General features: G+C 46.5%; 1 protein-coding gene across 1 annotated transcript in view; it reads left to right on the top strand.

Annotated features, from left to right (window-relative positions):
* The window catches only part of LOC106851725 (peroxidasin-like), a 48,143-nt gene extending 22,462 nt beyond the window's left edge, over positions 1-25,681 (top strand). The window contains exons 6-22 of the mRNA XM_088174802.1: positions 1,281-1,352; positions 3,552-3,721; positions 5,685-5,802; positions 7,309-7,478; positions 7,929-8,201; positions 8,365-8,481; positions 10,671-10,829; positions 13,028-13,140; positions 14,356-14,512; positions 16,083-16,191; positions 16,914-17,071; positions 18,334-19,837; positions 20,302-20,436; positions 20,970-21,178; positions 22,035-22,149; positions 22,493-22,586; positions 22,887-25,681. Coding sequence (XP_088030928.1) covers positions 1,281-1,352; positions 3,552-3,721; positions 5,685-5,802; positions 7,309-7,478; positions 7,929-8,201; positions 8,365-8,481; positions 10,671-10,829; positions 13,028-13,140; positions 14,356-14,512; positions 16,083-16,191; positions 16,914-17,071; positions 18,334-19,837; positions 20,302-20,436; positions 20,970-21,178; positions 22,035-22,149; positions 22,493-22,586; positions 22,887-22,982 — 3,769 coding nt within the window. The 3' untranslated portion in view covers positions 22,983-25,681. The remainder of the gene's footprint in view (positions 1-1,280; positions 1,353-3,551; positions 3,722-5,684; positions 5,803-7,308; positions 7,479-7,928; positions 8,202-8,364; positions 8,482-10,670; positions 10,830-13,027; positions 13,141-14,355; positions 14,513-16,082; positions 16,192-16,913; positions 17,072-18,333; positions 19,838-20,301; positions 20,437-20,969; positions 21,179-22,034; positions 22,150-22,492; positions 22,587-22,886) is intronic.
* Positions 25,682-26,110: the final 429 nt, after the last annotated feature.

Here is a 26,110-nt window from a genome sequence, read left to right as displayed (position 1 = left end):
TCTAAATAGGAGTAAATCTGCAGAAAGTCCTACAGCTGGTCAAGCCAAGTGAGATTTTACTCTGAGCATAAGGTCAGCAATATTAGTCACTGTTGGACAGAGTGAGCAAAAAAAAGAGGGTGGAAAAGGGATAAAGTCAGAAGAAAGTCTAACAAGAAAAACACACATCCTTCTTGAAAGCACTAAGGAAATGGAGTCTCCTGCTCCCCAGGATTGCTTCTAGCAGTAATGGAGCCACCAGCACAACAGTCCATGTGTGGTTCCCTCTCCATGGAGAAACCAGCAGACTTTACTGGGCTGTGTGGAAATGTGCCTTATATCCATACATGCCAAAGAAATAAAATGGTGGGATCCCACACCCTTAGGAAAATTCAGACCTGGATCATTTCATGACTGATCTCAGTCACTGCATTGGATCCAACAAAAATTCTGGATTTAAATTTTAAAGGAAGGTTTTTCAGCCTCCAAACTGGGCAACCAGGCTGAACTCTGGTGCACGTGTGTGTGTGCAGACATTTGCACTCAGGCTGTGCTGCTTTTGTGTTCCCTCCTGTTCTACAACCTACTAAAATTGCTTCATCTCTTTTATCAATGGTCTCTTATGAGTTTTGGATGCAACCAGCACGAGTAAATTCCCCACCGTTATGGGAACGGGGAGTTAATTATCCCCTCTTGGTCCCCACTAAGATTGTGCGTTTTAGCACAATCAGGGTTTCTCCCTAAGATCTGGAGAGTTTTTATGTGTGTGCTAAGATTCTGGAAGTGAGAATTTGCCTCAGTTTTGTTCAGAGATAAGCTCAGTTTAGGTGGCTGTTTTCTGAACTAGATTTGCTCATGGATTTGGGTTAATAACTACATGAAGTCTAAGGGGATGTCCAGCACCAATGGCTGCCCTTATAAAATTGTCACATCATCTGCACAGGGGAAGGAGAAGATCTCTTCTAAACTAGAGCTGACCCAGGCCCAGAAAACAGAGGGTGGGTCCAATCTGAGGGGATTTTGTGCCCTTTCTCCTCCCTTTGCAGAGAAACTGGAAGGGTCCAATTTAAACCTGTTCCATCACATCCTGAGTCACTGTTTCCAGCCCACGCCCGCTCTGGGTTTTGGCATATTACATCACACCCATCAAGGGATGAAATCCCTCCAGCTCATGGAAACAAACACAGAGTTTAAAAACTGAGCTCCGTTTTGATGAGCAGCCTTTGCATTTAAACTGAATTGTTATCATCTTCACAGTGCAAATACTGAATTATGTTTTGGCATGGCTTCTCCCACTGCAGATTCTTGCACAACAACAAGATTTCCAGGATTCATCCAGGGACATTCTCTCAACTGGAATCCCTCAAACGGCTGTAAGTAAAAAACATTGCCTGCAAAGAGGACTTGTTTATCTTCAATCAGATGGGCAGGACCTGAGGAAGAATGTGCCTGGTTGGCAAAGCTTTTCGTTGTTGCACTTCTAAGGCCACTGCTAAGTTTGTAAAACAGTTTTGATTGGACCTGAAAGCTTATTTAAGCAGCTAGAAGTTTCTTTATGCTAGTGTCTAATTATAATCAGCTTACAGCTTAATAATGCCACAGGAATGAACATTCCTGGAAAGTCTTCACAACGGTTTGAACCCATAAAACATCCTTGAAAAATGTAGAAAGTCCAGGTCATGGATATGACCTTGAACATGTCTGTAGATCAGTATCTAACACGGAAAGAAAAGTCATAGTCATAAAAGAAAAGGCTTGTTTTCTAGATTGAAATTAGTCAGAGGAGTGCCAAGGGGCATGATTGTCTTTCCATGCAGGAATTCCCCAGGGTGCCATTCCCACATAACCTGTCTGTCTCTTAAGCTTACTTCTTTCTTGCTTTGGTTTTATGATCTCTGGAAATAAGTTCAATGATGTGTTTGGGAGGAAAAAAAATGCAAAAGGTAAAGAATTTTGGTGTTCTGCCATAATTTTCAAGTGCAATAAAATAATGTATTTCTCACTGCAGCCCTCAGTGATTTCTGCAAGCAGGTAAAATGCTTCACTTCTCTTTAACAGGGAATATCTTGTGAAATGCTGTCTATAGGTGCCAGAGAAAAGGCTGGGGTGTCTATAAAATACTCGGTCATGGCCCTTTGTGAAATCTCACATTCTCAAATATGTGACCCTGAAAGTGTTAGATTTTTCTTCCATGGGTTTTTTTGTTTGTTTGTTTGGGGTTTTTTTGTTTGTTTTTTTTTTTTTTTATGGCTATGCTGATTTTGAAAACCATCACAATGGCCCAGACCCATTGACAGTAAAACTGTCAGTGGGGAAGGAGGCACAAACTAATCCCCCTGTAGTCCTTATTTATCCTCATGGATAGCACTGCTCGTAGGAATGAGGTCAGTGCAGGGAAGAGACTGGGGGCACTGGGAGGTCACTGGAGCTCCATTTGCTGTGGTTCAGGCTTGTGTTGCAGTAATAAAAGTTCTTCCAGTTGTGCAGAAATGCTGCAACCCCTCACAGCTGGTTATAGAAAGGGTCTGATCCCACCCACACATAAATAAAGGGGGAGGTTTTTTTGGAGCTGAAAGAGAAAAGCTGTAACAGAGACAGTTCTTACAGAATTCAGTAAAGGTTGAAATCTCCATCCCAGGGTAAAATCCAGCATTTCAGTGTTGCAAGTAGTCCAAAACTGCATAATCCAGTTTAACTGAATCATTTCTATCTGAAACTGGAATGGTTGATGGTAGTTTTTCAATTAAATCTTTCTAATTGGTTACACATCCTAGTTAACTGTAAGAGCCTGACAGAAATTGGAGACTTCAGGTGGCTCTTAAAATGCTGCTCATTGCATAGATGAGGCTACAGCAGTTGGGGGTGAGCCTAAAGCTGCTGGCTATGGGCAAGCTGTGTGTCCTGGAGCTTTTTTAGTTCTGGTTACAATGCATTATATACTTCTCATTACAGAGCATCTTAATACATGACTACCAATCAATACCTTTACTATTACCTATAGCCTGTTATAACTACTAACATTACCATATTCATGTTAGTATTTTTTAATCACAATAGGTTATTATGTTACAGTTTAAGCTAAAGGTTGTTTTTCAGTTTTCTTGCAGTGGAAAATTCTGAGATCTGTACTCTACTTGCAACATTGGCTTTCTTGTTTGCCTGTGAAAATCTTTTTGCTTGGTAAAAATATCTTTTGTTTGAGGTGGATTTATCCTTTGCTCTAAGTCATAAAAGCCCCTTTCAAATCACTTGTTCTTTGCTTTCTAGTTACCCAGTAAGACTGGCTCAGCAATTCTTTTCTTCTCTATCAAAACTTGCTATAATTTCTATTCTTTCTTCGGATTATACATTCTTTCTGTTATACATACGTATCTGTGAGACCTTCCTGTCAAATCCTTATCCTTCCCAACCATCGTGGCAACGAGATATCTCAAATTTTCCCCTGGGGTATAATCAAATGCAGGGCAAACCACCCAGGTGACCCTTCCCTCTGCAGGGCTGCGCCCTGGAGAAGGAGGCAGCCCATCAGCTGCAGGCTGGGCACTCAGCTGCCTTTCCCCTGGCTGTTGCAGGAGGCTGGACTCCAACTCGCTGCTGTGTGACTGTGACCTGCTGTGGCTGGCAGAGCTGCTGAGGAAATCGGCGGAGCAGGGCGGCGTCCAGAGCGCGGCCACCTGCGAGGCTCCGCGGCACCTGCACGGCCGCTCCATCGCCACCCTGGCCGCCCACGAGTTCAACTGTGGTGAGCCCTCGGCCCCTGCAGCTGGGCTTTGCTCTGGGAATTGCTTCCTCCAGCCCTCTTCCTCCCTATTCCCTCTGCTGGCATCCTGATTTCTCCCTCCTTCTCTGCTGAAATGGGAAAACCCCAGCGGGGCTGCAGGAGGAAGCTGACAGTGCCAGAGGTGTTGGAGGCAGCTCTGTTTTGGCTGGAGGGTGTTGTCCTGGCTTTTTGAATAGAGTAGGGCTGGTAAAGGATCTGCTGCAACAGTGGCTGAACCAGGAACCAGAGGAAACACCCCACATTAGGCTGAACAGAAAGGAAACACAGAGAGTTCTAGTGGCTGGAAACACAACTGGAAACCTGAGGGGGAGCATCATAGATATGGAGCTGAATGTTGTGTTTGACTGTGGTGAAAATGATGGCTTTTGTTGGGCTGTTATTCTTTAAATTTAGAATTTTAAACTAGATTTTGTTCTGAAAAAATCCTAAAATTAGTTATTTCATATAGAAAAAGACAAATCTCTCATTTTTAAGTGGAGGTAAGACGAAACTGATTTTTAAATGGAGTTAAGACAAAACTCTGACTTTTAAGTGGAGGCTGACACAAACATTGGCTGTAGTTCTGTGGTGCTTTGCTGTTGGTAGAGTCAGTTTGAGAAATTCCCACCCACACAGGCTGGCTGTTAGCATCCCTCCTGGATATGCCAGTCCAGCTGTGCATTGCCCTGCTGTGAGCCAAATGTGTGAGCTCAGCTAGATTTTGAAGAACTCTCCATTGAATTCAGCTTTTCTCTTATGATTTCATTATTTCTTTTGAAAAATGTTCACCATTTCACAGCTTAATTTAGGGCAGAGCCATGAAGAGTTGAGTTGGCACAAACAGGTCCATGACCTCAAGGCAGCAGGGATAGGAAGGGCTTAGGGAAAGCAGCTGGGGACACATGGAGTGGCTGTGCCACACAAAAAGCTGTCTCCAAGACACTCCCAGTGCCACAGTACAGCTGTTAGTGCAAATTTGTTCTGGTTTAGGCATGGAAACACAGTGGGGTGTCTGTCAAATTAGCCAGAGCACCTGGTGGGAAGATTTTGCTGGCATTTGGCTTTCACTCTGGTGGTGTGCCAGCTGTGAAGACAAATGATACAGAGTTCAGCACAGAGCTCTACCCATGCAGGTGGCTGATATTTGAGTCTGTCTGAAAGCTGCTGGTACCATTAACCCACAGCTTTGAGCAGCTGTGAGCCACAGGGGCAAATCTGCCCTGGGTCAGAGTTTTGTACTATGGGGCTGTGCTGGGTTTGGGCTGTGCTGGGTTTGCCCTTGGGGATTTTTTCTGAGCCATTAACTTGTGATCTGAGGAGTGAGGACACTGACCTTCCACTGGAGGAGGTGACAGGTTCTCAATTCTAGGAATTATCCAGCTGGTTTTATTGGATTGCTGGTGAGCATGCAGATTGTGAAATGGGCAAGCTGTTTGCTGAATCAAGACCAAGCACGTCAGGGCTTGTCCATAAATTCCTCCCTATTTTAGCACATCCTTTCAAAGTTTAGCTTGCTTGGTGCTTGAGTACATCTCAAAGTGAAGCACACAGTGAAAGGCTTGGCTGGATAGGGATAGGATGATGAATTAGGGCCATAATGAATGAAATCCTGCTAGGAAGGAGGTGGTGGGACCAGCTCTGTAATGAACCACTGTGCAGTCAGGTCTGTGGGAACTGATCCACTGCCCAACATACTGGGAATAGGAACAGCAACAATTCCCCAGGGCTTTTACAGGTGAATGATGCCATTCCTTGATGATGTTTGCAGGTGTTAGTGAGTTTTGGGGTGGCTCTGAGTGGATGCTGCTGTGCCTGGGGCTGTGCCTGCTGCCTGTTTCTTGGGGCATTGCAGGGTTGGGTGTTGTGTTCCCCACCATAGCCCAACTGGGCTGCAGGTAGTTTTGTGCTGCTTTGGACTGGGTTGTGTTCAAATGGTGTTTTGCAGAGAGGCCTCGAATAACCTCTGAACCCCAGGACGTCGATGTGCTCTTGGGAAACACAGTTTATTTCACCTGCAGGGCAGAAGGCAACCCAAAGCCTGCCATTATTTGGCTGCACAACAAGTAAGTCACATGCAAGGACCTGGGGTGGCAAAGGTTTTCAAGCACTGAGCTCTTCAGTGCCTGCCTGTAATTACAAAAGTAATTTCACACAATGTTAAAAAAAAAACCAAAGGAAGAAAAAAGAAATGGTTATTTCATGGGTTATATTTACCTTCCTTTTAATAGCATTCTCTGGTGACCACGTAATCCAAGTGGTGTTTTCATCTGCATTTGAAATATTTCATCTGTGTTTGTAATGGATTCCAAGAGCTTATAACTTTCCTATAAACATACTCCGCAGGCTGAAAGCAATTGTCTTTTGATCAGGAAAAAATAAAATTAGTGTTTCATGTTGCTCTCAGCCACCATGCTTGCCATTTGTTAACTGCTGAAATGCTTCCCACTAAAGGCTGATTGTGCTAGGTATGAGGTTTCTTTCAAAAGAGAAAAATTACTGTGCTCCACTGAAGGACAGAATTTGCAAATTCATGTGTAGGCTATGTGCTAGATGCCAGAGTGTTCTGGGAAATGCTGCACAATAAAATATTCTGTGCCCACTGTGAAAATGAAGCTACTTTGCTGCTTTATGAGCTTCTTATCTGGTGAAGCCTGAGCAGGGCTCGGTTATTAATAAAAAATGATCAATGTGTGCTTCTTCAGCAAAACCCCCACCAGGCAGAGTTTCAGCCCAGAGCAAAAGTTTATGGCTGAGTTAAGTCCCTTTGGAAGGAAGGTTTTGTTAGGGAAATGCTGGCAGGCTCCCAAAGACAGCATTGTAAGAAGGGTAATGATAATAAATGTTCAACAAACGAGATATGGCTGGAGTGAGGAGACACCAGGGGAATTAAATAAATGCCCAGCAAGCAGATTAGATTGCATAGTGGGTTCAGCCTTTGTCCTAGGGCGAGAGAGGTCCCTTCTTCCCTTTCCATCATCTGCAGCCATCCAAGATTCCTTCATGCTGGGACAAATGGGATGCAGCACTGGGACCTTCCTGCCACGGGCTGGGATCCAGGAGTCGCAGGTCATTGCAGAAAGAAGGAAGATGTTTCACAGCTCTCAGGCTGGATTGGAGTCCAAACTGTGTTGGGGTCCCATGGTGACTTCTCAGAGATTTTTACTCCTCTGAGGCCTTTGAGCATCGAGTTTGAGTAGCAATGGCTGCACGCAAGAACAGTATTAATTCATTGTTAAATCTGCACTTAGTAAGGAGAACAGGCTTTCCTGGGCAGGATGCCCTGACAATGGCAGTGATGCTGTGACATGGGAACAGAGTGCTCTCCTGATGGGCTGTGAATGTCTTGTGTAATCAGTGGGGAGAGAAAAAGCAGCTCACCCAGGGAGCAAATCAGAGCTGGAGCTGCAGTTCAGTGCTGTGAATCAGAGCTCTTGCTGCAAATTTCATGAAGTCTCAGAATACCTCCAGGAAACACCAACTTACTGCAATGCAAAGCCCCCAGATCCCCCCAGGGGGAACCACCAGTCTTTATTCCTTTCAGATTTTGCCTGTTTGTGGCTTTTTTTCAGTAATAAGATTGACATGAAAGATGATGACCGCCTGAACCTGTTGCAAGATGGTACCTTGATGATCCAGAACACCAAGGAGTCGGACAAAGGCGTCTACCAGTGCATGGCCAAGAACATTGCTGGGGAGGTCAAGACACAGGAAGTCGTGCTGCGCTATTTTGGCTCCCCGTGTAATTGAGCTTTGTGCACCCCTTTTCAACCCAGCTGGGGATGGGGATGGGAGTGGAGCTAAATCAGAGTCAGTCCCAGCTTTGTATGTGCCAAGATGTTCTTGGTGTGCTGGGTGGTGACAGCCAAGAGAGGCCTGAGCTTAAGGGGTTCCCTCTGGAGTGGGAAATGGGGTACTTAGAGGCTGAAGGTAATTTGGGACTGGGGAGGGAGTTTGAAGGCTGGGATGAATTCTGCAGCACAAGGGTGAAGGGGACACAGGTGGGGATGCTCCAGCACTGAGTGAGTGGGTGTGAGGAGGTGGTGGGAAGATGCTGGGGGCAGTGCTCACAGTGAGGATTTATTTGGGTGTCAGGGAAGAACGAGGGTGGGTTGCAGAGGAGTCCAAGCAACTTGTGCCCATCAGTGAGCAGGCAGCAGAGCTGGGTGCTAAAGCTCTCCTTTCCTTCCAGCCAAGCCCACTTTTGTGATCCAGCCACAGAACACTGAAGTACTGATTGGGGAAAGTGTCACCCTGGAGTGTGGGGTCTCTGGGCACCCCCACCCTCGCATCAGCTGGACCCTGGGCACGGGCTCTCCTTTGCCACAGGACTCCCGTTTCACCATCACCAGCTCTGGGGGACTCTTCATTCAGAATGTCACCTTCTCAGACCAGGGACAGTACAACTGCAATGCCAGCAACTCGGAGGGATCCATCCAGGCCACAGCAAGGATCATAGTGCAAGGTGAGGGCTCCCAGGCTGATCCTGGGTAGATTCTGGGACATTCCTGGGACACAACGTTTGGTCAGTGGGGTGTATTTGAGTCTTGTTATTGGTTCTGCTCTCATGAACTCTGAGTTTGCTGCCTGAGTATTTCCTGCTGCTCAGCCACTGCTTTCCCTTCCAGATTCTCCCAGGTTTCTCGTCATTCCCACGGATCAGACAGTAACTGAGGGACAAAGTGTGGATTTCCCCTGCTCTGCTGAGGGTCACCCTCCCCCAGTGATTACCTGGACAAGGGCAGGTACTGCCTCACTTGACTTCTGGCTTCTCTCTCCCATGCCATCATCCACGGGGTGTGGGGGGACCAGCTGAGCTGCTGGTCCAGGGTGGTGGCTTGCAGTGGTGGCACAGGACAAATGGTGACCAGCACACACCCAGTTCCACTAGGAGGTGTGTTGTACATCACCGAGGATGGTGTTAAGCACTGAGGAAGGAGCATCTTGAGTCTCTGTCACAAGGAAGGAGTGTGATGGTTTTCATCAGCATGGAACCCGTGGAAAGCCTCACACTTCTTCCTGCAGTGGCTTCCCACCTCCTCTGAAGAGGCAAGGTCTGGGCACTCCAGGTCAGTGGATGTCAATCACAGAATTGTTTGAGTGGGAAAGGACTTCTAAGATGATGAATTCCAACCTTTAACCCAACACTGCCGTGTTCACCACTAAACCATGTCCCCAAATGCCAAATCTACACTTTTTTAAAACGCTTCTGGAGATGATGATTCCACCACTTCCTTTTGTAGTACCACCATGTGCCAGCTCTGTGTCATTGTCCTTGATTTGCTGCCCTTGGGGAGCACGTTGCAGAAGGGCACCATTCACTGGCACACCTCAGAATTTCCTCTTAGCTTAGGAGAAAACATTTTGGGACAACAGGTGGTGGTGAACTTTTTAAAATCTCAAATAATTGTTAATGCCTGGCTCCACTGAACTGATCTCATCCAGCACTTTCTGGGACAGAAGCCAATAATGCTTGGCCCAGAGGTCCTCCAACTTTTCCTTATGCTTCACAAGCCATAATTAATGGTTTAGGGCTGTGGAGAGTTTGTGGGTATTGTGTTCCAGCTTCCACAGCAATGGCCCTGACGCGGAGTTAAGAAGGACCAGCTGAAATTCTGCTCTGCCAGCATGTTCTCCATCTCCTTTAACCTGTTTTCCTCCACTTCCCAGAAAATATATCTTGGGCACGTGGAAAGGAGCACAGTGACAAGAAGTAAGGTTCATAACTGCTTTGTAACCAGGTTTGCACTCAGCACTCCATAAATAAAAAATCAACCAAGCTTTACAGTGCTTTCACATGCTAAAAGCAAGACAAGAGGAGGGGAGGTGGTGCAGCATTGCTCATCTCAAAGCCACTTTTGAGAGCGTGGGAAGTTTTGGTATTTGGTGTGAATAAGGAGAGGATGGATAAATTGAGGAAAATTGAGTATATTAAAACAAAAATAGTTGCTAACCTGACAAGTTTTTATGATTTTATTTGGGTTTGTTAAAGCAGTTTAGTTTTGAGCTTTTCTCCTGAAATAGAGAAAATATTGAAATGACTGTTTCCAAACCAAAAAGTCAGACCAAATTTAGAAAGACAATGCCAAATGTTCCCATTTGTTTGATGAAACAGAGAGTTTGGATAATTGAAGAGTGACTTCCTATCCATCAGGGGTGAAAAAATCTGCAGGTTGCACTTAGAAAATACTTAGGAGGAAGGAAAAAGGGTTCCATCTTTTCCCAGCTGATCAGACAAGACAATTTGGTGTGTAAAGGTGGTATTTCAGGGCAGTTGATGCTGGGAAGGAAATGGAATGTGTGACTGTCACACAGACCTCTCCAGTGATGGTGATGCCTTCAAAATCTAGAAACAACCCAATACAATTTTGAGACAGTGTTAATATAGGAAATAATATAAAAGCAGGTCTTTAATTGGAGACATCCATGTGCACATGTGGCAAATTGCACCCTGAAAATGCACTCATGTCAAAGCACACGTGACACAGGGCAAGAACAGTTTTACAAATCCAGCAAATTAGCATAATTGATAAGAATCCCCAGTTAGAAACACAGGCAATGAAGAAATTCCCCCTCTTGGTTCAACCCTTTCTGAAGTCTCCCTGCTTGCTAGTTATGTCTAATACATGAGAAGGTGTCCTGGGAAGGTGTCCTGGGAAGGTGTCCTGGGAAGGTGTCCTGGGAAGGTGTGTCAGGAAGATGTCTCAGGAAGGTGTCCTGGGAAGGTGTCTTGTCCTTAATTCCCATAAGAAGCAAGATCAGAACTGGAATTTGCCTGATAGGGAAAACGCTGGAGTTAGGAATGATATAACGATACAACAAGAGCCTCCAGAGCCGCGAACAGAACACGAGGAACGCGCGAAGGCAAAACTCCCTTTGTCACCAGCGGGATGAGGCCTGTGACAGGGAATTAACGAGCTGCTCCTTCTCCCAGGGGGGCCCTTGCCCAGCGACCGGCGGCACAGCGTGCTGTCCACGGGCACGCTGCGCGTGGGGCGCGTGGCCCTGCACGACCACGGGCAGTACGAGTGCCACGCCATCAGCGCCATCGGCGTCACCACCCGCCCCGTGCAGCTCTCGGTGACCCCGCGAGGTGAGCTGGGCTCGAGGGGGGTGGCACAGCTGTGACACCCTTGTGGTTTCGCGGTAAATGGGTGTCGCTGTTTGTTGGATCCCAGAAATCTGGAGGTTTTGAGCTTTCTGCGCTTTCAGGCACGGAAAAGTAAAAAAACTGCAGATTTCTGGGATCCAGCGGCTGTTGAGGCGGGTGTGACATACAAATAGGCACACTACATTTCAGAAGGCTATTATCCTGTTTATTACAGCAGCATGCTGTCTTTTATACCCTCTACAAAGTTTACACTTTGCTCATTGGTTGCAATAGATCAACAAAACTTTCACTGGTGTAAAACCATCTACGCCTCTGCTTTTCACAAGACTTTTCTAAAAATACTTTTCCCAGGTTTTCTTTCCCACTTATCTCCTTCTTCTCTCAGTCTCTAGGCCAACAGCCTTGATAGGATTCCTTTCAGAAATAACCCTTATTCATTAACCCTCTCTGGCCCACAGACCAGCTGTGAGTCCTACCATAAATAACCATCTGAGCAGGATGGTCCTGTGGGGTGGGAATTTGCTCTTCCCTGGTGTTAGGGGTTGCACTACTTAATTACTGGCTTGTCTTTTTTTTTTTTCTTTTGCCTTTACTTAGAGTCAGGATTAAAGCACAAGAGACAGATTTTTTGTGTTTGGGCTTTGTTGTTTATTAAACCTTATTTATAGTACAGAGAGTTCTTCAGCACTTCTAGCTAACAGCTAAAAGGGAGCAAAATGGAGGTAGATCTAGTTAGTTACAAGGTTTTTTAAAGCTAAACAGTCTAATTAACTAACACTTATATTATTTATACTTTTGACCAAATAACTAAACACTTGTGACTTGCAGTGCAGCACTAACTATTTAACTAAAAATTACTACTTGAAATTATGAAGAAGGAAGAAGAAGGAACAAAAAGGAAGAAAGAGACAACACTTAAGAACCTCCATTTTGTTTTGTACTTATTATTATATTCTAAAAACTTAAAATTTTAAATCTTTCTATGACATCACACACTTTTATTCAACTATATACCCATGATTCTAACTCTATCACCTAATTTTGGAAGCCTTCTCTATGGCTTCAAGTCAAAAGTAGTGTTCCCCTGGGAGTTAGTGTCAGAAAGCACAGAAAGTTTAAAACTCCTTTTGCTTTTGTGTTCCAACATCCTGGGAACAGAAATCGAGCCATGAGGGCTCCATCAGCTGGTGGGAAATGTGAGAGAGTTTTCCCCGAGTGCCACAGTGTGTAAATTGGAATAAGCTGCTGCAGTTTGGGAGTTGTCCTCAAGAAAATTGCTATGGTAAAGGAAAAACTGGATAGTTTAAAAAAGTGTATTAATAAATTCTTACTAATATACTTTTTTTTTTCAGTTTTAAAATTGTGTTTCCTGTAGAATTAGTTCTAAAATTCTTTTTCAAACAGAGCATTCTGCAAAACATAATGTTTCCTTCTAGCAAATATTTAAGTCTGGCTCTTGATACATTTGTCTTAAACATTCCCTACCAGGTCATAGGTTCAATCTAAATTTAGGTTTTCTAAAATCAAGACTCTCTAAAACACAAGTCACACTGGGATACTTTTGCTTAATTAAAGCGTAATTGCTTCATTTTTTCCCTTTTTTTTAATAGCTTTTGCTTAATTTTCTTTCTTTTTCCTTATAAATTATTCTTCTAAATAAGCAAACTTCCCTTCTTGTTCACAAGCAGGGCAGGGTTTTACTAATGACAGACTGGAGGGAAGGCATGAAATTAGTGAAGCTTCAAGCACAGAATTCACAGAATGTTTTAAGACCAGCAAGATCAATATAATTACTTAATCTGGCCTGACTAACACTTTGAGAGAGCCTCGTCCAATAATTCCTGAAGCAAGTCATGATCCCCATTTCAGCTGGAGCATCTTTTCTAGAAAGCCTTTGAATTAAGGATTTAAAATGATGCAGCACATTCCTGTGTAATTGCCCCAAGTAGAGGTGCAGAGGAGCAGAAAATGACGAATATAAATTACATAAATTACATAAATTTATGAACAGAGGTAGCGAGAGAGCACAAGGTGAGCTGCTGCCCCTCTGCAGAGCCCTTGCAAGAGCAGCAGCTCAGCAGCTCTGCTTTTCCCATGCTGTGTTTTTTTCTACACACATTTCTCTATTTTCCTTGATGCATTTTTCACCCCACTGACTTTTTTTTCCCTGTGCTGCACAGTGATCCCGGTGTTCCTTCATCCCCCCCAAGACCTGGTGGCAGAGACAGGCCAGGACGTTTCCATTTCCTGCGCTGCCCAGGGAGACCCTCGCCCCACCATTACCTGGGTCAAGGTACGTGGTCATTTCACATCGCTGGGGGAGAATTAAACAACTCTCCCCCTTCAACACCTCTCTCAGCTTCATGGATTTTGCACTACATGTGGATAAAGACTGACATTTCCACTGATTTGGGGTTTTTAAGAGAACATTGCGGTTTGTCAGGCTCAAAGCCTTGCAGCAAATATTCTCCTGTTCTTCCTTCCAAAAGAGTCACTTGAAGCCAGTGGCATTCCAGGATGTTATAATTACTTGATTGACCATCCCTGGAAGAAAACAAAACCCTGAAAATTGATTTTTTTTCTAAGTAGTTTGTCCTTATATCCAGGATTCCTGCTGATGGTATTGGATGAAGCTTGTTGGCTCCAGCTTTGATGGGGCAAAGCCACAATCCCTCAAAACCACATAGCAGCCTGGCTGCTCTTTCCAAGAATTCATTAGATTAAGTTCTTCTGACTTTTTTCCTGCTGTTCCATAGTATAAAACTTGGGATTTTCTTTGTTACCTGCCTTGCCTTTGAGCACAGTCAGGCACAAAAAATGCTTGAGCCGCACTTACCCCACAAAAGTCTGGTGGGGGGTGAACCAGCTTTCTTTCTTTGCAGCTTTCTGTGGGCTCAGCCAGCAGTGGGAGCAAAAGGAAAGGGCTGAGAGGGCAGCAGAAAAAGCTCTAGGTTGTGGCAGGGCAGCAGAAATATGTTAAGAAGCAGAAGAATGAAAAAGTAAAACCTGAAGTCACTTCTGCCCCTGGCCAGGCTGAGAGGTTGGGTTTGAGTGATGCTGTCAGAGCCAGCAAAAGACGGGATCTGCAGATCAAAGTCAGCAAAAATCCATCAGTTGCAGGTTGTCCTAAAACTGAGAACATTTCAACTTAATTCTGTACCATGAAACTTCAGTGAGGGCATCAGGGTCTGGGACTTGTTCCAGCCAGCCTGTCTGTGTGGGGTGTGTGTGTGGGGTGTCTTGTGGGGTGTGTGTGTGGGGTGTCCCTTGGGGACCACCTGGGCTGGGCCAGGGCAAGGAGCTGAGCAGGGACCTCCTCACCGTGGCTCCCATCAGGAACAGGTGTCCTTGGACTGCTCTCTGGTTTCTCTGGAAGAGCAATGCTAACATCTGCTGGCCACATTTGTTCATCACATCCATGCCTGGGTTTGCTGAGCAGGCTGAAGGCTGGGCTGGAGGGAATCTTCCCGAGCTCTGACACAGCTTCTCTCTTTTGATGGTGCAACAGGAAGGGATCCAGATCACAGAGAGTGGCAAGTTCCACATCAGCCAGGATGGGACCCTCTCCATTCAGGACCTGGGTGTGGCTGACCAGGGCAGATACGAGTGCATAGCAAGGAACCCCTTTGGCTTCACCTCGAGTGCCATGCAGCTCACCATCACTGGTACTGTATCTCCCCCGAGCCTTCTCTGCCTCCCGTGTAAGGACGTGCTGTGCTCTGTTCACAGCTACACTTTGAGCAGATAATTGTGTGAGAAATTATTTCTTCAGCTTCTTTGCAGACAGGTCCCTTGGATTGGAGTCACCCCGTTGTGAAAGCCCACGCTCCTTCCAGCTGCCCCTCACTGTTTGCTCAGCTGAGCTGCAGTTGCTCCCTGAAAAGACAAAATTGTTGTCTTAAACCTCCTCCTGCAAGCCCAGCTGTCAGTGTCCATGTAGTTACTGCCTCTTCTGGGAGGGAGAAACTTATTAAAATGTGCCAACCTGCTCACAAATCATCATCTGACCAAAACCTCGCACATCAGGGAAGGGAGGAGCAGAGGGGTTTAAATGTCTGCTCAGTCATAGAATCATAGAATCACAGAATCAGTAAGGCTGGGAAAGACCTCCAAGACCATCGAGTCCAACCTTAGACCGTGCACCACTCTTGGGAATGGGAGCTAAGTCTGGTTTTCAATCTCCTTCTCTGCGTGTTAGGGAAGCTGTAATGAACAAGGAGGAGCAGCTCTCCTCTGCTGAGGTCAGGAGTGGAAATTGTACCTCTTAGAGGGTAAGAAAACTGGCAAAGTAAAAAATAAATCAAAGGCAAGCAAAAAAGTTTAAAATATAAGTAAGGAGCTGTTCCAGCAACAGCCAGAGTGGATAGTGAGCCTCTTATGAGATCAGTTTAGTAACGTTTTCCATACAGGAGTTGTAAGCAAGGAGCTGAAAATGGTCAGAAATGTCTTTGTTGTCTGAAATAATTCCTGAGATAATTTCTGTGGTTTATTCTTGATTGGTGCCTCATATACCAGCTGGCTGTAGCATAGACCAGTAGCCAACTGGGAACTGGTTTGTTCAGCTGTGACAAAGGCATGGCTTAAAAAATGCATCCTGTAGTTATTTTAAAGAAGTGGTGTCTTTACTTCTGAAGATATTCCAACAACAACTTTGGTATTTTTGATTTAAAGTCATGTAGCAGATGTGTTTACACTAAGTTTGAACTATTATTATCATAAATATCTACTAATTACTACCAATAATTAATAAGTAGAGTGTTCCACAAACAGAAAATTAATGTATGAGCAATATATTTAAATTAATTTCATGAATTTGAGAAGCACCTCTGTGGGAAGCAAATATTTTTTTTTTATTAACTCACTGTGATTTTTACATTTTCTTTTTGCAGTTTAACCACTAACCAAAATAGACCTTTTTTTTTTTTTTTTTTTTTTTTTTTTTTGCAAAGCTGTACAGGAAAAAAACGTGGGATGTCTGAATATGTCCCCACAGACATCTGCTGAAAAAGTCACCTTCTTTTTCAGGCAGCTCGCATTCTTCAGAATATCTCTCTTAAAAATTAAATCCACGGTGTTCACATTGCAAACGGAAACGCCGTTTGCTCTGCAGTGAGGTCGCTCTGGAGCTGGAGCTGGCACACAGATTTTTCACGAGCTGGGAGGGACAATCAGTATCAAAGCAAATTGAGGCAAACTGAGGCGAATTGTTTTGTTGTTTTTTTGTGCTTTGGGCAGCCACGGACGTGGGTCGGAGCGGGGACACGTTTGTGGCCACGTCGCTGCGCGAGGCCATCAGCAGCGTGGACCACGCCATCAACTCCACACGCACCGAGCTCTTCAGCAAGTAAGTGTGGGCAGTGCCTCCAGCAGAAAAGTGATTAAAAACCCACAAGAAATGAAGCTTTCTCAAAGCTCGTTTGATCGCTGGCAACCCGCAAAGGAAAGCCACGGGATTGTTTGGAGCGCTGGAGGTTGAAGCTGCACCGTGTAGGATGTGACAGAGCTTCCTAACAGATTTGGGATTCTGGAAAAATGAGATACACGAGCATCGTCTCTTATGTCATTTCCATCTGCGTTTTGTCAGCTGGAGTTGGTTCTGGAGATAGTGAATAAAAAGGAGAATAATCAGAGTAGTCATTTTATGAATGCAAGGACTTTGTGGAGGGTGAGCAGAAATAATAATGTAAAAATTCCAACCATTTCCTCAATAAAATATAAATTCTCAAATGAATATGATTCCCTCCTTTTCTACTCCAATATATGTTTTTATTGGAAGGACGGATAGTTTGTATTAAGCCAGAAACCTTCTGGGCTGAAAAGTGAAAAACTAAATAGCTATCATAGAAAAACCCAGAGAATTAAATATGTGCATTTTCCAGGGGAAAAATATCCTTTCTTTAATCATCTGCAATGTGCAGGCAAGCCATGTTGGTCTTATTCACTAATTTGGGGCCCAAACACTAGACCAGCTTAGAGCCTGACTCTTGCTGCTTGTAGGGTCTCACTGCCCTGAGCAGAGCTGATTAATTTTAATGATTCTGCATCGCTTTTAATTCCTGGAAACAGGCGCCCCAAGACTCCCAATGACCTCCTGGCTCTGTTCCGCTACCCGAGGGACCCCTACACCATCGAGACAGCCAGGGCAGGGGAGATCTTTGAAAGGACCCTGCAGCTGATCCAGGAACACGTGCAGCAAGGGCTGATTGTGGACATGAATGTCACAGGTAGGAGAGATTTCATTTCCCTTCTTGATTTTGTGCGCAGGATGAAAAGAAAACAATGATGTGTAGACACCCAGGAAGTTTAAAATGTGCAGTAGTGTAAAAAAAAATCCAGATAAATATTGGATATATCAAGAAATGTGTTGTCTGGGTGGCAATTCTTTCCATATCTCATTTTTTTTAACAGCTGAAGGGCTGGTCTTGTGTTCACGGAACCAATTTGATACCCAGGAAAATGTTTGAATTCCCTGTTTTGTTAAGAATTTCTTAGATGGGTGTAAAAGCTCTATTCCTAAAAAAATATTAACCATCTAACTGATAAAGGAGTATCCTTGTGGGTCTGAAGTTCAGCCCCTCAACAACAGAGTCTGAGGTGTTACCTGCCCTCCAAATGGCAACGTGAACAGTGCTGTGAACCCCAGGGCTTTTGGGTGTTGTTACAGAGGAAGTGGAATATCCCTTTTCTGTCTCTACTACTTTGACCTCTTAGCTACAAACTCAGGTAAGTCCCAGCAGCTCAGGTGCCTTCTACTGAGGTGTGATAGCAAACATAACACCAAAAATACCTAATGAGGTCCAATCATGCAGCAGCTGGATCCCAAAACTTCCCGCCTGGCACTTCCTTGATATACAGCAAACATTCCTGTACACTGTGTGCTTCTACCTATACGTGTGATTCATCATGTAGCAGGCATGTGTGTTTGGGGCCTGTAAATATTTTTTCCTGCCTGGATGTATTCCAGGGTGCGAGGAGTCTCTCTCCAGGCGGCAGGTCTGGTCTGGGCTGGTTGGACTGCCAGCCTCTCCTCCCCATTGCCCTGTCAGCATCCACACAATGCAGCATCATTCAGCGCTTTCACATGGTGTAGCAGCGCCCTGGCAGTCACCCACGGCTTCCTGCTGCTCGTCACGTAGAGCTTGGGTGGGTGATGGAGCTCGTGGTGGCAGCAATAACCCAGGGAGCCATGAAATAAACCTAGAATAGGGACCAAGACCACCCACAGTTCACTCTGCCAGTCACAACATTTCTGGTTTCCAGTTCTGTGCAGTTTAACTCTTTCCCCTTTCCTTTTTGCTTTGTGGGCCTGATATGATCCTGTGCTTCCTTTGCTTCCCATAAATTCCACAGCAGCACCACGCTCAGAGACCCAGCTGTCCCATGGCCATCCTGACAGGGGTTTTCACACAGAGCTGTTCCATGGCACAGTGGGGATCAGGAGGCTGCAGGTGATGCCTGACCTGGTGCTCTGTCCTTCCCTCTGCAGGCTATCGCTACAATGACCTGGTGTCCCCTCACTACCTGACCATGATCGCCAACCTGTCGGGCTGCTCCGCGCACCGCCGCACGCCCAACTGCTCCGACATCTGCTTCCACAAGAAGTACAGGACCCACGACGGCTCCTGTAACAACCTCCAGCACCCCATGTGGGGTGCATCTCTCACAGCCTTCCAGAGGCTCCTCAAACCTGCCTACCAGAATGGATTTAACCTCCCTCGAGGGTTTTCCTTGGCTGAAGACACCAGGGATCTGCCCCTTCCTCTCCCTCGCCTTGTCTCCACTGCCATGATCGGCACCGAGACCATCACCCCCGATGACCAGTTCACTCACATGCTCATGCAGTGGGGCCAGTTCCTGGACCACGACATGGACCAGACAGTGGCAGCCATCAGCATGTCCCGTTTCTCAGACGGAGCCCCTTGCAGCGAGGTGTGCAGCAACGACCCTCCCTGCTTCTCCATCACGGTCCCTGCCAACGACCCCCGCGTGCGGAACGGGCGCTGCATGTTCTTTGTGCGCTCCAGCCCCGTGTGTGGCAGCGGGATGACCTCCCTGCTGATGAACTCTGTCTATGCCAGGGAGCAGATCAACCACCTGACATCCTACATCGACGCCTCCAACGTCTACGGCAGCACGGAGCAGGAATCGCGGGAGCTGCGGGATCTGAGAAGCCAGAAAGGGCTGCTGAAGAGAGGGCAAGTTGTGCCCAGCTCGGGGAAGCACCTCCTTCCCTTTGCTGTGGGACCACCCACGGAGTGCATGAGGGATGAGAATGAGAGCCCCGTGCCGTGCTTCCTGGCAGGAGACCACCGTGCCAACGAGCAGCTGGGGCTCACGGCCATGCACACGCTGTGGTTCAGGGAGCACAACCGCGTTGCCACTGAGCTGGCTGCCCTCAACCCGCACTGGGACGGGGACCTCCTGTACCATGAGGCACGGAAGATTGTGGGTGCCCAGATGCAGCACATCACCTATGCCCAGTGGCTGCCCAAGGTCCTCGGGGAGGCTGGGATGAAGATGCTGGGTGAGTACAAAGGTTACAACCCCAACGTCAACGCGGGGATTCTCAACGCCTTTGCCACGGCCGCGTTCCGCTTCGGGCACACCTTGATCAACCCCATCCTGTACCGGCTGAACGAGACCTTCCAGCCCATCCGACAAGGCCACATCCCCCTGCACAAGGCCTTCTTCTCCCCTTTCAGGATCATGCAGGAAGGGGGGATCGACCCCCTCCTCCGTGGGCTGTTTGGGGTTCCTGGGAAAATGCGGGTGCCCTCTGAACTCCTCAACATGGAGCTGACGGAGAAACTCTTCTCCATGGCACACTCTGTGTCACTGGACTTGGCTGCTATCAACATCCAGAGAGGGCGAGACCATGGCATCCCACCCTACAATGACTTCAGGGTCTTCTGCAACCTCTCCTCTGCACAGGAGTTTGAGGACCTCCGAAATGAGATAAAGAACTTGGAGATCAGAGAAAAGCTCAGGAGGTACTGTAACCTGGATGTGGAAGGATCAGAATTGCTGGAGACCAGTCAGTGAAAAGTTCCTGCTTCTTCCAGTACACCCATGGAATAACCTTCCCAGATATTGCCCCTCACAGATGTTAAGATAGGGTAATAACTGTGGTTTAACCATGAGGTTAGGCAAATGAGGTTTCTCCAAGTGCTCAGTCTGGTTCTGGGTGGAATGCTGTCAGGCACTGCTGTGGTGGAGTTTGGGAGCAGGTTGAGCCTTGGAGCTATTTTCCAGTCAGACTAAACTGCGTCCTATCTGCCCTGGCTGCCTTTGTCCAAGGCAGGTCTTTATCCTATTGTCATTTGGATAAAACCATTAAAAATACTGTCCAGATCAGTTCCTGGCATACAAATCTCTATGTTGGTATCAGATTTATATTATCACCACTTTTTGAGAGCCTCTTAACTTTTTTTTTTTAATATCTGTTATCCTGCAGTTTATATGGAACTACCAAAAATATTGACCTGTTTCCAGCACTGATGGTGGAGGATCTTGTCCCTGGGACCAGAGTGGGACCAACACTGATGTGCCTGTTAACAACTCAGTTCAGAAGGCTGAGGGATGGAGACAGGTATTGCCATTGGAACCATCCCAAATAATTTGGGGTTTTTTGGGGAGGTTTTTGCCTTACAGGAATAAGCGGAATCTGTAAATTTTAATTATTTATTGTCTTATCATATGAGAAACAGTGTTCTCTGTCCAGTGTATTTGCAAAAGCACTTGTCACAGTTACTGTCAAGGTGTCCTTTCGTGATTTAATGATTCTCATTTCACTGCAGAACACTGGGAATCATTGAGGATGTTCCCAAACCTCATGAAAATCCTAGAAAATGTCCACAGGAGCTTCTATCTAATCCTTGTTTGCTGCTTATGTGAATGAAATGCCTTTGCACTTAGGGCAGGAGCATGAGGGTTTGTGGGCTCAGAAAAAGCCATCTGTGTTTGCAGCCACCTGACACCAGAGCAGACGCTCATTTTGAGGGGTGTGGGTGCTGCCACACAGATGTCAGGGAGCTCTTCTTCCTCTCCCAGCCTCACTCACTCACTCACTCACTCACTCACTCACTCACTGCTGAGTCAGGTTGTGATTACACCCCACTGCAGATTTTGGTATGAGAACCCCGGAGTCTTCACGCCAGCACAGCTGACTCAGATCAGACAGGCGTCCCTGGCCCGTGTCATCTGTGACAACAGTGACCACATCCAGCAGCTGCAGAGAGATGTGTTCCAGGTGGCATCATACCTGCAGGGCATGGTCAGCTGTGAGGAGATTCCTGCCGTGGACCTCCGCCTGTGGCAGGACTGTTGTGAGGGTAAGGAGAGGGATGCTCTGGCACTGACTGGTGTGGGCATCACTCTGGGTGGCATTTGTCACATGACACAGCAGTTTTTATGAAATTGTAAGTGATTCCTGGCTGCACCATGAGACCCTTGTGTCAGCAAATGGGTGCAAAGGGAACTGAATATAGAATTGGAATAGAAATGGAATGGAATAGAATAGAATAGAATAGAATAGAATAGAATAGAATAGAATAGAATAGAATAGAATAGAATAGAATAGAATAGAATAGAATAGAATAGAATAGAATAGAATAGAATAGAATAGAATAGAATAGAATATTTCAGTTGTAAAGACCTGCAGCAATCATCCAGTCCAACCTCCTGACCAATTCAGGGCTGATCAAAAGTTTAAGCAAATTATTAATTACGTCTTAATTATTATTATATCCAAATGCTTCTTAAACCCCAAGAGGTTTGGGACATTAGCCACCTCTTTAGGAAGCCTGTTAGCTCTGTTAGCTTCATTTAATCTGTCTGGAGTCTACCTCACTGAGGGCTTTGTTCTCTGGCTGAGGGAGAGACTGAAACAGGACATGATCCTGTGTGCCACTTCACTGATTCTTTTGAGAGCCTACATCTCTACCATTAAGCCTCATATGCTGCCATGGTCCCTTTGGCTGCATTCTGGTTCAGATGTCCATTTGACAAGTGGCAATCCATGAGTGATGCACACCCTTTGCCACACCTTTGTTGCCTCTTTCCCTCTGTCCCAAGAGATGTGTCCAGGGTGGGTGGTGCAGGAGGGCACTGCTGCCTTGTGCTGCTGCAATTCACACAGTCCTGCTTTAAACACCAGTGCTCACTGCAAGCTTTCCCTTCCTTCCCCAGACTGCCGGACACGAGGGCAATTCAGGGCTCTTTCACAGCGGTTCCGAAGCAAGAGGTCTCCTGGCTTCAGCTACCCAGAGGAAAACCCTGCAAAGCACGAGCCTGCCTTGCCCAGGTGTAGTATCACCACTTCCACCTCCATTTTATGAAACAGAAGTTTTAATAACTCAGTCTATCCAGGCCTCTGAATCTGGTGCTTTGCAGAGGTCTGAGGTCAGGGGTGGATCAGTGGAGAGATGCTGAGCTCAGCCAGTCCCCCACACTTCGGTGCAGAGCCCAGCTCTGATGTGTAAATACCTGGGCTAAGGGACTCTTTGGCTGGCATCTCTTGGCAGGTGAATCTGGGCCCTTGCCTTTGATGCTCACTTGGAGGCTGGTGTTGGAGAAGGCAAAATTATTCCATCACTGAGGAAGCTGCTGTTTGCATAACCCCTTTCACTTTTTATCCCTGACCCCAGAGACGAGGCACCTTCTCCAAGCTCTTCCTCCAGAGAGAATCTTGAGTCCCTTGTGGCTGAACTGCAGAAGACAGTCACTTCCCTACGGAAACAGGTAAAACTTGGTGCCCCAATGTTTGCCTTTCATGGAGTCATGAACCTCAGCGAAGAAAACTTGAGCCAGCATTTTATTCTTGTATTTGGGAGAGGTTAAAGATTATCTGTGTAGTGATGCAGACTCCTTGCATTTGAGACAGGTTAAAGATTGCCTGTGCACTGGTGCAGACTCCTTGTATTTGGGATAGGTTAAAGATTATCTGTGTAGTGATGCAGACTCTTTGCATTTGGGACAGGTTAAAGATTATCTGTGCAGTGGTGCAGACTCCTCTCAGAGCTGCTGCTTTCTCACCCCTAGGTGAATGCACTAGAGAGCCAGCTCAGGTGGCACCACAGCAACACCAGCACACGTGGACAGGGCAGGAAGACTGGGGACAAATGGAGAAAAAGATGACCATGTTATCTCCTTGTATAAGGTCAGTGTGTTTATTCTGGGCTGGAGCCCCACAAGGTCAGTGTGGGGGACACCTCAGCAGTGTTCCCATGCAGGGAGGAACGGAGCAGGGAGGTGATGAATGGGACATGAGGTAATAGGCTTAAATGCAGCAGGTTAGACACTTGTTTCTGCTGGTGATGATTAGTGACTCACTGGAATGGGCTGTCTGGGGACCTGGGGACATGGTGGTGGCTTATCCATTCCTGGAGGTCCTTTAAGAACTGGTTTGGCAAAGATGGGGAAAGACATAAGTATAGGATGGACCAGGTGGATTGGGTGAGGTCTCTTGGACCTATTCTCCTGGGACTCTGGGTAGGTTTATTCTAACAACATTTAATGTCATAACCCCAAATCCAACAGCCTCGGAAGGGCCTTTGTGGGGAGGGTTATCACAAAGCTCGGTGATGGAGTGGATGGACTGGTTCCTCCCCAGGGGAACAAGGACATCTGGGCAGATGGAGCAATCCATCATTTGCTTACAAACTGCCAGAGATTTCCCCCTGCCCATCTGAGTCACTGTGCTCCTCACTCCTGAAGGCATCAGTCCTCTGTTTGTTGAGCCCCAGCCAGGGCAGCACAGCTGTGTCGTGCCTGTGTAAAGTCCCTGTCAGCCCCTGCCAGCCTGGGGACTCCCACTGCTTCTCAGCAGTGACACAGTCCTGGCCAGAACTCCAGTCCAAGTGTTCATGGGCATGGGGAACACAGCCTGAGCTCCCTTCTCCTGCTTCCCATGGAGACTTCTGCAGCCTTGCCAGAGAGGCTGAATACTTCCCTGGCATCTGTTAGTCTGAAGAAGGTGGTGAATGGGTTTTATGTGTTGCAAATGATTACTTCAGGGACAGGAGCAGAGGAGTTTTGAGAAGTGCAGCTCTGCCATGCAGTCAGTACTAGGGAGAGTATTAAATCCCTGGAAGTTAAATTAAAGGATGGGGCAAGTGAAGGCTGGTCTGTGCTGATAAACACAGCAAAAAGCAGAAAGTTAAGACCTGGAGGCTGGCCAGGCTGTTTATCAGCATGATTTGGTGTTTTGGTCTTTACAGATTTTCCACTCAAACAGTGACTCTGCTTCAGAAATGTGACAGAGTGCAGTGGGATATATGAATTGGCTTTTCCTTGCCATTATTTCAGATCATTGATGAGGCCTGGGTTTACAGGGTCCCTGAAAAGTGTTACTGTGGATTTAAAGGTTTTCCTGCCCCAGACCTGCCAGGCACTGTACAAACAGCTCACTCTGCCTCCAGCTGCTCCTACAGAGCTTTTCTGCTTTCTTGTGCCATTTCAGGTGACCTACACTCCTGGTCTCCATCAGTCAGTCCAAACCACCCCTACAAGGCTCAGAGAGCCACCATGAGACGCCCCCGATGCTGTGCCTGCTCTCACACCTCCTGTACCACTCCCTGTCCCAGGACCACTGTGTTTGCCTGTATCGAACCCTCTACACTGACTGTCTATGAGCCCTCAGCCCCTGGACCCTTCTGCCCTTGTCAGCCTCCCAGGGATGGGCTCTGCCCTCAATGGTGACAGCCCAGAGTCTGCCAAGGTGCCTCTTTCTTCCATAGCCCCCAGGAAACAGAGACAAATTGAAGCTGCTTCAATGCCACTGTTCTGCTCTGCTCCTCTTCCCATGCACTGCTGTCATCACCCACCAACCCTTGTCTGACCTGTCCCGTGGACATCCATCCAAAACAATTCATTAAGAGGCTAAACCTTTCTCAAATGCACTGTGGTGCCAGGAAACATCTGGAGAAATCAGTTTAAAAAGTACATATAAAGGAACATGAAAACATGAAGCCCAGAAGAAACCCCAGCCATCTTCTGATGCCATCAAAAAGACCAAGAGGAACCTCAGGCTTGGGTATTTCAGGATGGGGTGCTAAGGCCACCCTCAATCTCCAGCTGTACTTTGCCAGGTGTTGGTGACAAGTGGCACATCCCATGACCCCAGAGTCACCTACCATTCCTCAAAACCATTTTCCTCAGCATGACCTACATTCTCCAACTTTCCTCCTCTTTAAGGGCTTAATTTGAATTATGTTCCTCTGCCTTTATTTTTCCCTCCAAAAAGACTCTTTCCTGGAAGATGTATTTCAAGTGTAAACGTAACAGGACCTGGAACAGAACCTCAGCTAATTAGGTGTAATGGGTGCTGTCATTAGTGGAGGGGAGCTTCTGGTTTCTGTCAATTAGGCTGGGAGGCCACGCTGTGGTGTTTGACACGCGGGTGGATGCAAAGTGCTGTTTGTGTTTATGGCTCCCTGGTGCTCTGCAGCCGAACCAGGGCTGTGCAGGCAGCTCTGCTGCTCAGGTCTGCTGGTTTTGGTGCTCTTTGGAGGTGCTCTTTAGTGGTGCTAGAACTGAAGTCCCTGTGTACTCACCACAACCCCAAATCTGTGGACAGATTGGTTTTTAATACATCCTTGTAAGCTGGTCACAGGGAGAAAATACTTGATCCATCAGATATCTGTACCTTCCTTATCTTGATCACTTTCCCTGCATCCTCCCATTTTCTTTCCCATAGCACAAGGACCAGAAATTTCTATGAACATGCTTTTCCTTCTTTAATTTTTTTTAGGTGTTTTATAGTACCAAAAGGGATTTAAAGCAGCAGGGATGCTCCTGGAACTGAATAGGAAAATAATAAAAGATACTAGAAAAAGGCTGTGATTTATCATCTCTTTCCTGGCATGGGGCTGAGCTCTGTGTGTGTGTGTCCTGTGCAGACAGAGGTTTGCAGGGATGAGTCTGTGCTCTGCATGTCTGGTAGGCTCAGCTCAGAGGCAGTATTTAGTCCTCAGGGATGTCATTTGGAAGTACTCTTTCATTTAGGTGCAAATCAAGATCCAAAGCCTTGTGTGTTAGGAATCAGCTGCACTCGTTTATCGCTGGTACCTCTGGAAGATCTAATCTGGCAAAGGTCAGTAAAGGTAAATCAGTTCACAGTCTCCTTCTGCAGACCAGAAATTCAGTGAGACTTCATTCAAAACAGTGAGGCACAAACATTTTGTGCTGGATCTGATCAGATCTTTTTTGGGGGCATAACCGGGCAGCCCCTTTTGCTCCTGATGGAGTGTGATGTGAGGAGCACA

This window comes from Sturnus vulgaris, chromosome 17 (assembly GCF_052056855.1).
Source record: "Sturnus vulgaris isolate bStuVul1 chromosome 17, bStuVul1.hap1, whole genome shotgun sequence".
Classification (NCBI taxonomy): Eukaryota; Metazoa; Chordata; class Aves; order Passeriformes; family Sturnidae; genus Sturnus; species Sturnus vulgaris.
Note: the sequence above shows the minus strand (reverse complement) of the source record. Positions and strands in the feature narration are given on the sequence as shown.